At 44.6% G+C, this 14,140-nt stretch overlaps 1 protein-coding gene across 1 annotated transcript in view; it reads right to left on the reverse strand.

Moving 5' to 3' along the window:
* The window catches only part of LOC126253328 (protein N-terminal asparagine amidohydrolase), a 251,395-nt gene that overhangs the window by 42,538 nt on the left and 194,717 nt on the right, over positions 1 to 14,140 (reverse strand). Inside the window, exon 2 of the mRNA XM_049954594.1 lies at positions 7,004 to 7,200. Coding sequence (XP_049810551.1) covers positions 7,004 to 7,190 — 187 coding nt within the window. The 5' untranslated portion in view covers positions 7,191 to 7,200. The remainder of the gene's footprint in view (positions 1 to 7,003; positions 7,201 to 14,140) is intronic.

Genomic DNA, 14,140 nt, shown 5'->3' on the forward strand with positions numbered 1-14,140 from the left:
AGTCGTATATTGGTGCTGGGCTACACTTTATCCAACTAATCCAAAAAATTTAGCTTTCAAAACCAATTCGATGGCTATTAGTGAAACATTTTTCTTGATATCTAGCAGGATTCTCTATTTTTTCCCTATTTCAGTCTGTAATATTCATTTTCAACCTAACATTGTGGGACCACAAATAAATTACTTTTCTGATTATTTTCTAGCTTTATTTCATAACTCATTGGATATTCCAGATTAATCGTAAGGGGATGTAACTTCCAATTGTTGAATCAATAAGGTTGCTTACATATTCATAAGAGAAAAAGATGTCTTGGCTATTAATAAACCACTTCAGCTGTATTTAGGCATTTATTTTTAGATCACTACCGGTTTCATGGCACTAAAAGTCCCTTCAGATGAACATATAACTAAAACATTAGAGCGGAAAAGTTCGTAACTTTGTATCTGTGCTGGCATAAGCTGTCGCCAGGACACAGGTCGGTAAAGATGTTGCATGAAGATCGATAATAAGCACTCGATCAAGCGCGCATATCACGAGAGAGGCCAGAGACAGACTGACAAGCAACACGCTGCTGCCAACGCCCTCTCGACAGCGTGTATTTAGGCCACTGACTGGAGGGTCTCACTCACTGACTCACTCATCGAGTTTGGCGTCTGTCAGTACATTCGCAGAGCAGGACTAGCAGTGTGACTAAAGTTTGTAATAGCAAGGTTACTGATATTGTCTATCTGGGGACTATTACTGATAAGCTTGTACCACAACACATATCCTCTATTCGAGTTAAGTATCCGGTATAAGTAAATAAAGAACTGTCTTAATCTACACTCCTGGAAATGGAAAAAAGAACACATTGACACCGGTGTGTCAGACCCACCATACTTGCTCCGGACACTGCGAGAGGGCTGTACAAGCAATGATCACACGCACGGCACAGCGGACACACCAGGAACCGCGGTGTTGGCCGTCGAATGGCGCTAGCTGCGCACCATTTGTGCACCGCCGCCGTCAGTGTCAGCCAGTTTGCCGTGGCATACGGAGCTCCATCGCAGTCTTTAACACTGGTAGCATGCCGCGACAGCGTGGACGTGAACCGTATGTGCAGTTGACGGACTTTGAGCGAGGGCGTATAGTGGGCATGCGGGAGGCCGGGTGGACGTACCGCCGAATTGCTCAACACGTGGGGCGTGAGGTCTCCACAGTACATCGATGTTGTCGCCAGTGGTCGGCGGAAGGTGCACGTGCCCGTCGACCTGGGACCGGACCGCAGCGACGCACGGATGCACGCCAAGACCGTAGGATCCTACGCAGTGCCGTAGGGGACCGCACCGCCACTTCCCAGCAAATTAGGGACACTGTTGCTCCTGGGGTATCGGCGAGGACCATTCGCAACCGTCTCCATGAAGCTGGGCTACGGTCCCGCACACCGTTAGGCCGTCTTCCGCTCACGCCCCAACATCGTGCAGCCCGCCTCCAGTGGTGTCGCGACAGGCGTGAATGGAGGGACGAATGGAGACGTGTCGTCTTCGGCGATGAGAGTCGCTTCTGCCTTGGTGCCAATAATGATCGTATGCGTGTTTGGCGCCGTGCAGGTGAGCGCCACAATCAGGACTGCATACGACCGAGGCACACAGGGCCAACACCCGGCATCATGGTGTGGTGAGCGATCTCCTACACTGGCCGTACACCACTGGTGATCGTCGAGGGGACACTGAATAGTGCACGGTACATCCAAACCGTCATCGAACCCATCGTTCTACCATTCCTAGACCGGCAAGGGAACTTGCTGTTCCAACAGGACAATGCACGTCCGCATGTATCCCGTGCCACCCAACGTGCTCTAGAAGGTGTAAGTCAACTACCCTGGCCAGCAAGATCTCCGGATCTGTCCCCCATTGAGCATGTTTGGGACTGGATGAAGCGTCGTCTCACGCGGTCTGCACGTCCAGCACGAACGCTGGTCCAACTGAGGCGCCAGGTGGAAATGGCATGGCAAGCCGTTCCACAGGACTACATCCAGCATCTCTACGATCGCCTCCATGGGAGAATAGCAGCCTGCATTGCTGCGAAAGGTGGATATACACTGTACTAGTGCCGACATTGTGCATGCTCTGTTGCCTGTGTCTATGTGCCTGTGGTTCTGTCAGTGTGATCATGTGATGTATCTGACCCCAGGAATGTGTCAATAAAGTTTCCCCTTCCTGGGACAATGAATTCACGGTGTTCTTATTTCAATTTCCAGGAGTGTATGTGTGTGAGCCGTGTGGCTCGGTCAGCGATATTCCCGCCGCCGGTGTATGGGTCATCTTTCTGGTGGTGTGCGCAGAGCGCGCGGTGACTCCACCTACCAGGCCGATCGGGGAGCGAGCGGTAAGCTCTAGCAAGCAGCGAGAAATTTTACTTTGGGACGCCTAGCAGTAACGTCGTTTGCCAAGTCTGGCGGGCAGTACAGGTGCCGTGCAGGCAGCAGGAAGAGCACATCTAAAAGGGGCTGTTTACCCAGGTGACGGCGCCGTAGCAAATATCGCCGGCGTGGAAGCAGGCACGTTACTGGGAAGCCGTTGGTGTATTTCGGTTGTTATATGTCTCCTGGATCTGCGGCGGCTGGCATCGTCGAACAAGCAAGATGGTAAGGGCCTTGCTTGTGCTGTAAATTGTGGCCGGAATCGACTACTGGGTTCAGTGCTGTTGACTTAATTTTCTTGGCCGGCCGTTGCTACTCCTACTGAGTCTGTCCTCGAATGTGTTAATTTTAACTTGCTTACTACGCAAGGTTCTAGTGAGAGCGGTATGTGGTGTGATGATTAACATTTGCTAGGGCTTGGAGTGCTGATACATTCTGTTTGTGCATTGCTACTGTCAGTGTTAACTGCCACTGAAAATAGTTTGGTTGGTCCTTGTCTAAGTGCCGCCTGGTTATTGTATTTATATCTAAATCTACATCCATACTCCGCAAGCCACCTGACGGTGTGTGGCGGAGGGACACACGACAGAGTTAAGCTGGCCAATTGCTATAGATACACATGGATAAAATTTTCCCTGGATATATTTTGCTGCGAATTGCAATAACATTACTGTTACGTTTCTGTGGTGTCACCGCCAGACACCACACTTGCTAGGTGGTAGCCTTTAAATCGGCCGCAGTCCGTTAGTATACGTCGGACCCGCGTGTCGCCACTATCAGTGATTGCAGACCGAGCGCCGCCGCCACACGGCAGGTCTAGTCTAGAGAGACTCCCTAGCACTCGCCCCAGTTGTACAGCCGACTTTGCTAGCGATGGTTCACTGTCTACATACGCTCTCATTTGCAGAGACGAGAGTTTAGCATAGCCTTCAGCTACGTCATTTGCTACGACCTAGCAAGGCGCCATATTCAGTTACTATAAGAATGTGTTCTGAACAGATATTGTGAATCATGTACCGTCAAGAGCGACGTTCATAATTAATAGATTAAAGTTAAGTATCAAACTAATTACGTCCGCTTTCTGAATTCTCATTCCTTGTCATGTTCCAGACCTCACGTTAGTATAGTCCTTCCCTCCTCACGCCAGCCTGCGTGAGCTAAAACGAGTGCATTTCGGCCTCTACTGGTAACACGGTGTTGGCTCTTCTGCCAACACAACAGTTTCTATCCGAAGTGATAATGTGTCTGAGAGACACGTGTCTTACCTTTAAATGAGTAGTTTCATAAAGTCTTACAAGTTACTGGGAGGCCAGCTGTTATTGTGTGTTTAAAAAGTTTGTAACCGATTCTATTAATGAAAGTAGAAGAATTCCTTCAATGACAGTATGTGGATATGCTAATTAATTATGATTTAATCACAGATTAAAGTGTGGCTATTTGCTGTAAGACGCCTTGTTTTTTGTGTCCGCGGGGGGGGGGGGCGGGGGGGGGGGGGGGCGGGGGGGGGGGCGGTCTCGATATACCGTTAGCATGCATGCTAGTTACTTGCATTTGATTTCGTTTTAACTGGACTTCTGCTGTTTGTCTTCGTAGCGGGTGCGGGGTCCTTGGTTGCGTCCTGCTTGTGCTGTTGTGTATTTTCCGCCCCCTTTGCCCGAGCGTGCCGGCTGTCCGTGTATCTAATTCGCTCGCAGCTTAATGTATAATTGGCCTTACATACATAAGATAATAGATTTGTACTGCTTAGCTGATGTTCATTAATAGGTTGATTAATTATACACATGATGTGCTTTAATGAATTATTGTGTTTCCAGTTAGTTAAGGCAGGTGTCAGTCTGCTGTAGATACCCACTAGCTCTGGGATTTTTCGTGTCTATTCGTGACCACTGCTGTTCCCGTTTGGGGGTCCATACGGAGCCTGTATTGGATACAGCTGAATGGGCGGGCGTCCGCTTGTGGGTGTAGTTTGTTGAATCCCACGAGGTTTCTTGGTCACATGAAATTTATTATTTATATCCTACATTGTAGGGTGCCTGCCATTTAAGTAACGTGGCTGTGTGCCATGGAATCTGATTTTTTGTTGCCTGTACTCTAAATTACTTTTGGTAATACCAATCACTGCACTAACGAAAGACAGTGTTGTAGCCTCTCCCCGATGTTATTCAATCTGTATATTGAGCAAGCAGTAAAGGAAACAAAAGAAAAATTCGGAGTAGGTATTAAAATCCATGGAGAAGAAATAAAAACTTTGAGGTTCGCCGATGACATTGTAATTCTGTCAGAGACAGCAAAGGACTTGGAAAAGCACTTGAACGGAATGGACAGTGTCTTGAAAGGAGGACATAAGATGAACATCAACAAAAGCAAAACGAGGATAATGGAATGTAGTCGAATTAAGTCGGGTGATGCTGAGGGAATTAGATTAGGAAATGAGAAACTTAAAGTAGTAAAGGAGTTTTGCTATTTGGGGAGCAAAATAACTGATGATTGTCGAAGTAGAGAGGATATAAAATGTAACTGCCAATGGCAAGGAATGCGTTTCTGAAAAAGAGGAATTTGTTAACATCGAGTATAGATTTAAGTGTCAGGAAGTCGTTTCTGAAAGTATTTGTATGGAAGTGAAACATGGACGATAAATAGTTTAGACAAGAAGAGAATAGAAGCTTTCGAAATGTGGTGCTACAGAAGAACGCTGAAGATTAGATGGGTAGATCACGTAACTAATGAGGAGGTATTGAATAAAATAGGGGAGGAGTTTGTGGCACAACTTGACAAGAAGAAGGGATCGGTAGGTAGGGCATGTTCTGAGGCATCAAGGGATCACAAATTTAGCAGCGTGGAGGGTAAAAGACCAAGAGATTAATACATTAAACAGATTCAGAAGGATGTAGGTTGCAACAAGTACTGGGAGATGAAGAAGCTTGCACAGGATAGAGTAGCATGGAGAGCTGCATCAAACCAGTCTCAGGACTGAAGACCACAACAACAACAACATTTCCTCGTTAAATTTTTAGTAAATTGTTCTTCAGGTTGATCATAGTTTTTGGGTAAATAATCAAGTCATTTCACTAAATGTGTAACAGGCCGTAAGTGCCATGGTTTATGAATGTTTAAATTTTGAAGTAACTTGCTCTCACATAAATGGTAATCTTAAAAAAAGTGTTGATGGTTTTATTTGTTATTTGTCTTGTTTAAATGTTCCAAATAAATGTTCAGTGCAACTGTCGATGTTCATTGCCTGATGTGTTACTTGGTCCAATCCTAATACCCCACAGCCTATTGTGTTGAGCTTGTGTCGTTGTGTAAAAGGTTGACTTCCATGGTATGCCGACACATCAGTGTGCATTTGCGTTGTAGAAAGAAGATACTGGCCACCCATAACAACATCCTCTCCCTTGCTTCCTTACAGTACAACACTTACAGTACCCAAAAGTCCTTGTCCATCAGGAAAAAACACCACTGAAAGGTTATACGTCTTTGAAGAAAACAGCTGGATGCATAGATTCCAGTCCAATATGGTGGAGATGGCAGCTTCTGTGGTCAATGTGCAGTTGCGGAACAGAGGGGGGAGGGGGGGACCACGTGTTATCTTCATGTAAAAATAAAGGACTCAATAAACATGTAACAGTTTATTAACACCCAATATGATTACTCATGTCTGTGGTTGCCGTGTCCACAAGGTTGTTTCCAGAAAACGATGTACTCTTCATATATCGTACTAGTGAAATATGATTACCATGTAGGTAGCAACGTAATCTAACTTAAAAATACTAAGTACAGTAGAACCCCTCTAATCCGACTTTGGATGGTCCGTCACTCCGGTTAGTCCGAAATTACCTCCTCCCGACGACGAGTTCGGGAGGAAGAGGTCCAAGCACAGGGAAGAGCTTTCAGGTCCCGCAATTTATTATTGGGAAGTGTCGACCAATGTGCGTGCCATAAAAGAGCAACACGGCGACATAAAACACTTCGCATACAGCGAAGGGAATCATGCGAATGGATGGCTGAAGAAGAGAGATTGCAGCCTTGGCCGCTATATCTGCCGCCTCATTTCTACAGATACCAACATGTCCTGGGATCCAGAGGAACGCCACAGAGACGCCCCCCCCCCTCCCCCCAAGTGGAGTAAGCGTAGGCAGTCCTGAATCCGGTGGACCAGAGGGTGGACAGAGTAGAGAGCTTGGAGACTGAGGAGAGAGCTGAGCGAATCTGAGCAGATAACATACTGTATCCGCTGATGGCGACGGATGTATTGGACAGCCGGGAGAACAGCGTAAAGCTCCGCAGTAAAAACCGAACACTGGTCGGGAAGCCGAAATAGATTTGGGGTGTCGCCAACAATATAGGCACTCCCAACTCCAAACGATGTTTTTGAGCCATCAGTGTAAATAAATGTGGCATCCTTCATTTGTGCGCATAGAGCAGCAAATGCCCGACGATAAACAAGAGAAGGGAGTACCATCCTTGGGAAACTGACAAAAGTCACAGAGCAGGCAGGTACGGGGCCAGAGCCAAGGCGGTGCTGTACCTCAAGTTGTCAAGAAAGTTTTAGGAAAGTGGAAGGAAAGAGAATGTAGAGGAGAGTGGTGCAGTCTACTCACTGTCGTGTGGTACTGTGACGGCGAGCTCGCGCTGGCGCACGTAGAGCAGTCCGGCGGGGCCCACAACTTTGTTGGGGATGGCGACGAACTGCTGGGCCGAGTCCTTGTAGATGGGGTGCGCCTGCAGCAGCGACCGCGTGTCCGGCGGCGGCTCGTCCTGCAGCACCCCACTCAGCACCAGCACCATGCTGCAACAGCTGAGGAGAGAGAGGGTCTTCAGCAGGCGGCCATGCCAGCGGCGAGCAGACGAGCGAGTACGAGGCTAGTATTGAGGGTTGCATACATCGGAAATCAAGGCGCCGCCGCTACGCCAGTTCCATACCGGCTTCCTTCCGTCGTGCTGTGCACTGAGGTGACAAGTCATGGGATAGCAATATGCACGTATACAGACTGCGCTAGTATCGCAAACACACATATGTTATTTTTACTCAACTGATTCATGTGAAAACGTTTTCGACGCGGTTACTGCAAGATGGGAATTAACAGACTTCAAAGACAGTGTCGTAATTGGAGCTTGTAATGGTTCTCTATTTACGTGAGCATTACGGCACTCCAACCGCAGTTCTCGATACCAGTAATATCGTACTACTTTTCTGCGAAGTAACAGACATATTTTTGTGACAATATTCACATTTGGTTTTGTTAACGTACAGGTACTCCGATGTATCGATATATTACAGTGATATGGTTCTTGTGTGTATTCATTTCTGTGAGACTGTCATAATCTTTGACTTACTTGTAACCGTTTTGGCGCGAATGTGCACACAGAGCAGTCTTTCTTTCACTTTGCAGAAGTTATTATTTCGCTTTGTAAAAGAACAGTCAAAAATGGCTCTGAGCACCATGGGACTTAACTGCTGTGGTCACCAGTCCCTTAGAACTACTTAAACCTAACTAACCTAAGGACATCACACACGTCCATGCCCGAGGCAGGATTCGAACACGCGACCGTAGCGGTCGCGCGGTTCCAGACTGTAGCGCCTAGAAACGCTCAGCCACAACGGCCGGCCCCTTCACCAAAGAAGACGAAGTAAATATTCCTGAATTCCAACCAAGAACAGCTGCCAAGATGAGAAACGTAGAAGTAGATATCCTCGGTGTAACGAAGCAGCTTAAGTCACTTAATAAAGGCAAGCCCTACGGTCCAGATTGTATACTAGTCAGGTTCCTCTCAGAGTATGCTGATGAAATAGCTCCATATTTAGCAATTATATACAACCACTTGCTCACAGAAAGATCCGTACCTAAAGACTGGAAAATTGCTCAAGTCATATCAATACCCAAAGAGGGAAGTAGGAGTAATCCGCTGAATTACAGGCCTATATCACTAACGTCGATTTGCAAGAGGGTTTTAGAACATATACTGTATTCGAACATTATGAAGTACCTCGAAGAAAACGATTTATTGACACGTAGTCAGCACGGTTTCATCAACATCGTTCTTGTGAAACACAAGAAGCTCTTTATACTCGTGAAGTAATTAGTGCTATCGACAGGTGATGTCAAATTGATTCTATATTTTTAGATTTCCAGAAGTCTTTCGACACCGTTCTTCACAAGCGTCTTCTAACCAAACGGCGTGCCTACGGAGTATCGCCTCAGTTGTGCTACTGGATTCGTGATTTACTGTGAAACTTCACAGTTCGTAGCAATGGACGGAAAGTCATAGAGTGAAACAGAAGTAATGTCCGGCGTTTCCCAAGGCAGTGTTACAGGCCCTCTATTATTACTGATCTATATTAACGACATAGGAAACAATCTGAGTAGCCGTCTTAGATTGTTTGCAGATGATGCTGTCATTTACCGTCTTGTAAAGTCATCAGATGATCAAAACGACTTGCAAAATGATTTAGATAAGATGTGTGTATGGTGCGAAAAGTGGCAATTGACCCTGAATAAAGAAAAGTGTGAAGTTTTTCACATGAGTACTAAAAGAAATCAGCTAAATTTCGATTACGCGATAAGTCACACAAATCTGAAGGCTGTAAATTCAGCTAAATACTTAGGGATTACAATTACAAATAACCTAAATTGGAACGATCACATACATAATATTGTGGGTAGAGCAAACCAAAGACTGCGATTCATTGGCAAAACACTTAGAAGGTGCAACAAGTCTACTAAAGAGACTGCTTACACCACGCTTGCCCGCCCTATTCTGGAGTATTGCTGTGCGGTGTGGGATCCGCATCAGGTGGGACTGACGGATGACATCGAAAAAGTACAAAGAAGGGCAGCTCGTTTTGCATTATCGGGAAGTAGGGGAGATAGTGCCACAGACATGATACGTGAATTGGAGAGGCAATCATTAAAACAAAGGCGTTTTTCGTTGCGACGGGATCCTTTGATGAAATTTCAATCACCAGTTTTCTCCTCCGATTGCAAAAACATTCTGTTGGCAGCCAACTACATAGGGAGAAATGATCATCACGATAAAATAAGAGAAACCAGGGCTCGCATAGAAAAATTTAAGTGCTCGTTTTTCCTGCGCGCCGTTCGAGAGTGGAATGGAAGAGAGAAAGCATGAAGGTCGTTCATTGAACCCTCTGCCAGGCACTTAATTGTGAATAGCGGAGTAATCACGTAGATTTAGATGTATGACACTGCTAAAAGCGAAGTGTCTTTTCTGCAATGGAATGTTTTTTCCTAGGTAAAATGGGAGAAGCTGAAGAGTTCAAATGGCTCTGAGCACTATGGGACTTAACTTCTGAGGTCATCAGTCCCCTAGAACTTAGAACTAATTAAACCTAACTAACATAAGGACATCACACACATCCATGCCCGAGGCCGGATTCGAACCTGCGACCGTAGCGGTCGCGCGGTTTCAGACTGTAGCGCCTAGAACCGCTCGGCCACCGCGGTCGGCAAACTGAGGAGTAAAACAAAAGAAAGGAAGGTACTATATATAATTCTCGGTCCGAGAAAAGTTGGGAATACGCGATGAGAAGTAGTTACGAAGTAATCTACACTCAAACTGAAAATAAATCTGATACCCACAGAAAAAGGGGAATTTCTTTTTGCAGCCACTTGGTCCGAATGAATCGGGGAAGACTGACTACAAAAAATATTTGACCATTTTTAAAATCAGGAAAGTGAAAACTGACCTACCATAAATTAATGTTACAAAAGAAGAAATTCTAGGCAGAAAAAAATGGTTCAATGGTTCTGAGCACTATGCGACTTAACTTCTGAAGTCATCAGTCGCCTAGAACTTAGAACTAATTAAACCTAACTAACATAAGGACATCACACACATCCATGCCCGAGGCAGAATTCGAACCTGCGACCGTAGCGGTCGCCCGGTTCCAGACTGTAGCGCCTAGAACCGCATGGCCACTCAGGCCGGCAAATTCTAGGCAGACTATCTTCTTGAAACAAGATTAGGAAGTTCGGGAGTTTTCAGGAAAACTTCAGAAAGCGCATCATGGCATGGGCAGATGAAAGAAGAAAAGAACACCTGAAAGAATGAAGAAATACTGGAAAGACCGAAAATCAGGAAATATGATACAATCACGAGGAAGGTAATTCACGTGGTCCGTAAATGGCGGAAACTGAAGAAAGAAGAAGAAGAACCACAAAATATAAAACAGCAAACGCCATAGCCCGATATCCCAGAAACTTCGCTCAGCGAAAGAGGGGTCAAAATAAGCGAACACGTGCATTGATTTATCCGTAGATATTCAACCGTTTCTGAGAAAACTACAGCCCAAGTTTTCGAGGTACTGGATGCGAGTATCAACGAAAAAGCAGTCCACTCGGAACAGTAGAACAGTGCCTAGGGTCGCGGCTTCACACTTCGCTCCGTGTTCGAAACCCGATTATTAATTTTACCTTAGATTTTCACTTATCTGCCCATGTCCGTAGAAGATTACTACACGAATGTTTTACAGTGTATGTTGAAATAACATTGTCCTTGTTCCTCTACAAATTCTGCGTCCGGTGAATGAAGGAGATAAAAGAAAAAAAATTAATAAACGGAAAATTATTTGAAGTAGTTGTTGGTGAAATTCCTTTAGTGTATCTTGATTCATAACAAACGTCAGTTTTCGGAAAAGTGATCTGTTACGTGTCGTTTGCCGCGAAATTATTGACAACGCATGAAATCTTCAGCAACGTTAACGACTTTTCTTTCCCGAGGGACAGCAATGCCGAGAAATGTCGCTGTGGCAAACTTACCGTCAAGCGATGGTCGCAGTGTTAAGCATTCGTATGTTTCCAATGTTTCTATAGTCGGTATCATCCAAGGGGATGCACCGAATATTCCTGAAGAATAAATATAAAAATAAAATATAGAAATTGAGAATTGATGTAAGAATGAGATATAAGATTTTTTTTTGAGCCATCAGTCTTCTGACTGGTTTGATGCGGCCCGCCACGAATTCCCCTTCTGTGCCAAGCTCTTCATCTCAAGAGTGGCACTTGCAACCTAGGTCCTCAATTATTTGTTGAATGGATTCCAATCTCTATCTCCCTCTACAGTTTTTGCCCTCTACGGCTCCTTCTAGTACCGTGGAAGTTATTCGCTGATGTCCAATCATCCTGTCCTTTCTTTTTGCCACTGTTTTCCACATATTCCTTTCCTCCCCGGTTCTGCGCAGAACCACCTCGTTCCTTACCTTATCAGTTCACCTAATTGTCAACATTCGTTTGTAGCTCCACAACTCAAATGTTTCAATTATCTTCTGTTCCGGTTTTCCTCACAGTCAATGTTTCAGTGTCATACAATTGCTGTGCATTTTAATTGAAAGCCGCTGTCTGGTATCGACGGATAAATACGATGTAATACATGCACGCATGTCCGAAGAACCATTGCGTCGTTGTTATTAACAATACAGGCACTGCAATAACTAATTTTTTTATAAAGGTTCTTTTCTTTTCCATATTCCCTCAGCCATCTACCTGTGGTCCGTCGGATCGACCTGTGGACTCAGGAGTCGCGTCGAGTGCGTTTTCGGCCACACGAATGGTCGTCCAGTGAAGGTGCGCCTTTTGCTGGCTGCTGGAATGCTCTCTGCAGAACTCCATGGTTTGGCCCATATACAACCAACTGAAAGCCGTCCGGTGTTACACATAGTTCATAATTTCTAAAATTCTTTGCCAATCTCCAGACTCTTTGGTTTCATTCTAGTTCATACCCCGAAAATTAGAACTTCGGAAATTTATATGTATAAAACATAAATGCTTTTCATAAAATGTTGCTCTTGGTGGATTTAAAGTCCTATAATCATTTTAATGATTGTGGCAATTATTTACTCCCTGTTGTTGTTGTGGTCTTCAGTCCAGAGACTGGTTTGATGCAGCTCTCCATGCTACTCTATCTTGTGCAAGCTCCTTCATCACCCAGTACCTACTGCAAACCACATCCTTCTGTATCTATTTAGTGTATTCATCTCTTGGTCTCACTCTACGATTTTTACCCTCCACGCTACCCTCCAATGCTAAATTTGTGATCCCTTGATGCCTCAAAACATGTCCTACCAACCGATCCCTTCTTCTAGTCAAGTTGTGCCACAAACTTTTCTTCTCCCCAATCCTATTCAATACCTCCTCATTAGTTACGTGATCTACCCACCTTATCTTCAGCATTCTTCTGTAGCACCACATTTCGAAAGCTTCTATTCTCTTCTTGTCCAAACTATTTATCGTCCATGTTTCACTTCCGTACATCGCTACACTCCATACAAATACTTGTAGAAACGACTTCCTGACACTTAAATCTATACTCGATGATAACAAATTTCTCTTCTTCAGAAAAGATTTCCTTGCCATTGCCAGTCTACATTTTATATCGTCTCTACTTCGACCATCATCAGTTATTTTGCTCCCCAAATAGCAAAACTCGTTTACTACTTTAAGCGTCTCATTTCATAATCTAATTCCCGCACCATCACCCGACTTAATTCGACTACATTCCATTATCCTCGTTTTATTTTTGTTGATGTTCATCTTATATCCTCCTTTCAAGACACTGTCCATTCAGTTCAACTGCTCTTCCAAGTGCTTTGCTGTCTCTGACAGAATTACAATGTCATCGGCGAACCTCAAAGTTTTTATTTCTTCTCCATGGATTTTAATACCTACTACGAATTTTTCTTTTGTTTCCTTTACTGCTTGCTCAATATACAGATTGAATAACATCGGGGAGAGGCTACAATCCTGTCTCACTCCCTTCCCAACCACAGCTTCCCTTTCATGCCCATCGACTCTTATAACTGCCATCTGGTTTCTGTAGAAACTGTAAATAGCCTTTCGCTCACTGTATTTTACGCCTACCACCTTTAGAATTTGAAAGAGAGTATTCCAGTCAACATTGTCAAAAGCTTTCTCTAAGTCTACAAATGCTAGAAACGTAGGTTTGCCTTTCCTTAATCTTTCTTCTAAGATAAGTCTTGGGGTCAGTATTGCCTCACGTGTTCCAACATTACGGAATCCAAACTGATCTTCCCCGAGGTCGGCTTTTATCAGTTTTTTCATTCGTCTGTAAAGAATTTGCGTTAGTATTTTGCAGCTGTGACTTATTAAACTGATAGTTCGGTAATTTTCACATCTGTCAACACCTGCTTCTTTGGGATTGGAATTATTATATTCTTCTTGAAGTCTGACGGAATTTCGCCTGTCTCATGCATCTTGCTCACCAGATGGTAGAGTCTGGTGAGGGCTGGCTCTGCCAAGGCCGTCAGTAGTTCTAATGGAATGTTGTCTACTCCGGGGGCCTTGTTTCGACTCAAATCTTTCAGTGCTCTGTCAAACTCTTCACACAGTATCATATCTCCCATTTCATCTTCATCTACATCCTCTTCCATTTCCATAATATTGTCCTCAAGTACATCGCCCTTGTATAGACCCTCTATATACTCCTTCCACCTTTCTGCTTTTCCTTCTTTGCTTAGAACTGGGTTTCCATCTGAGCTCTTGATATTCATACAAGTGGTTCTCTTCTCTGCAAAGGTCTCGTTAATTTTCCTGTAGGCAGTATCTATCTTACCCCTAGTGAGATAAGCCTCTACATCCTTACATTTGTCGTCTAGCCATCCCTGCACTTCCTGTCGATCTCATTTTTCGGACGTTTATTTACTCCCTAGTTACAGATATTTGTTTGTTTGAATGTAGAAAATTGAAGGAGAGTTCATCAGTGAA

This window comes from Schistocerca nitens, chromosome 4 (genome assembly GCF_023898315.1).
Source record: "Schistocerca nitens isolate TAMUIC-IGC-003100 chromosome 4, iqSchNite1.1, whole genome shotgun sequence".
In the NCBI taxonomy this organism is placed as follows: Eukaryota; Metazoa; Arthropoda; class Insecta; order Orthoptera; family Acrididae; genus Schistocerca; species Schistocerca nitens.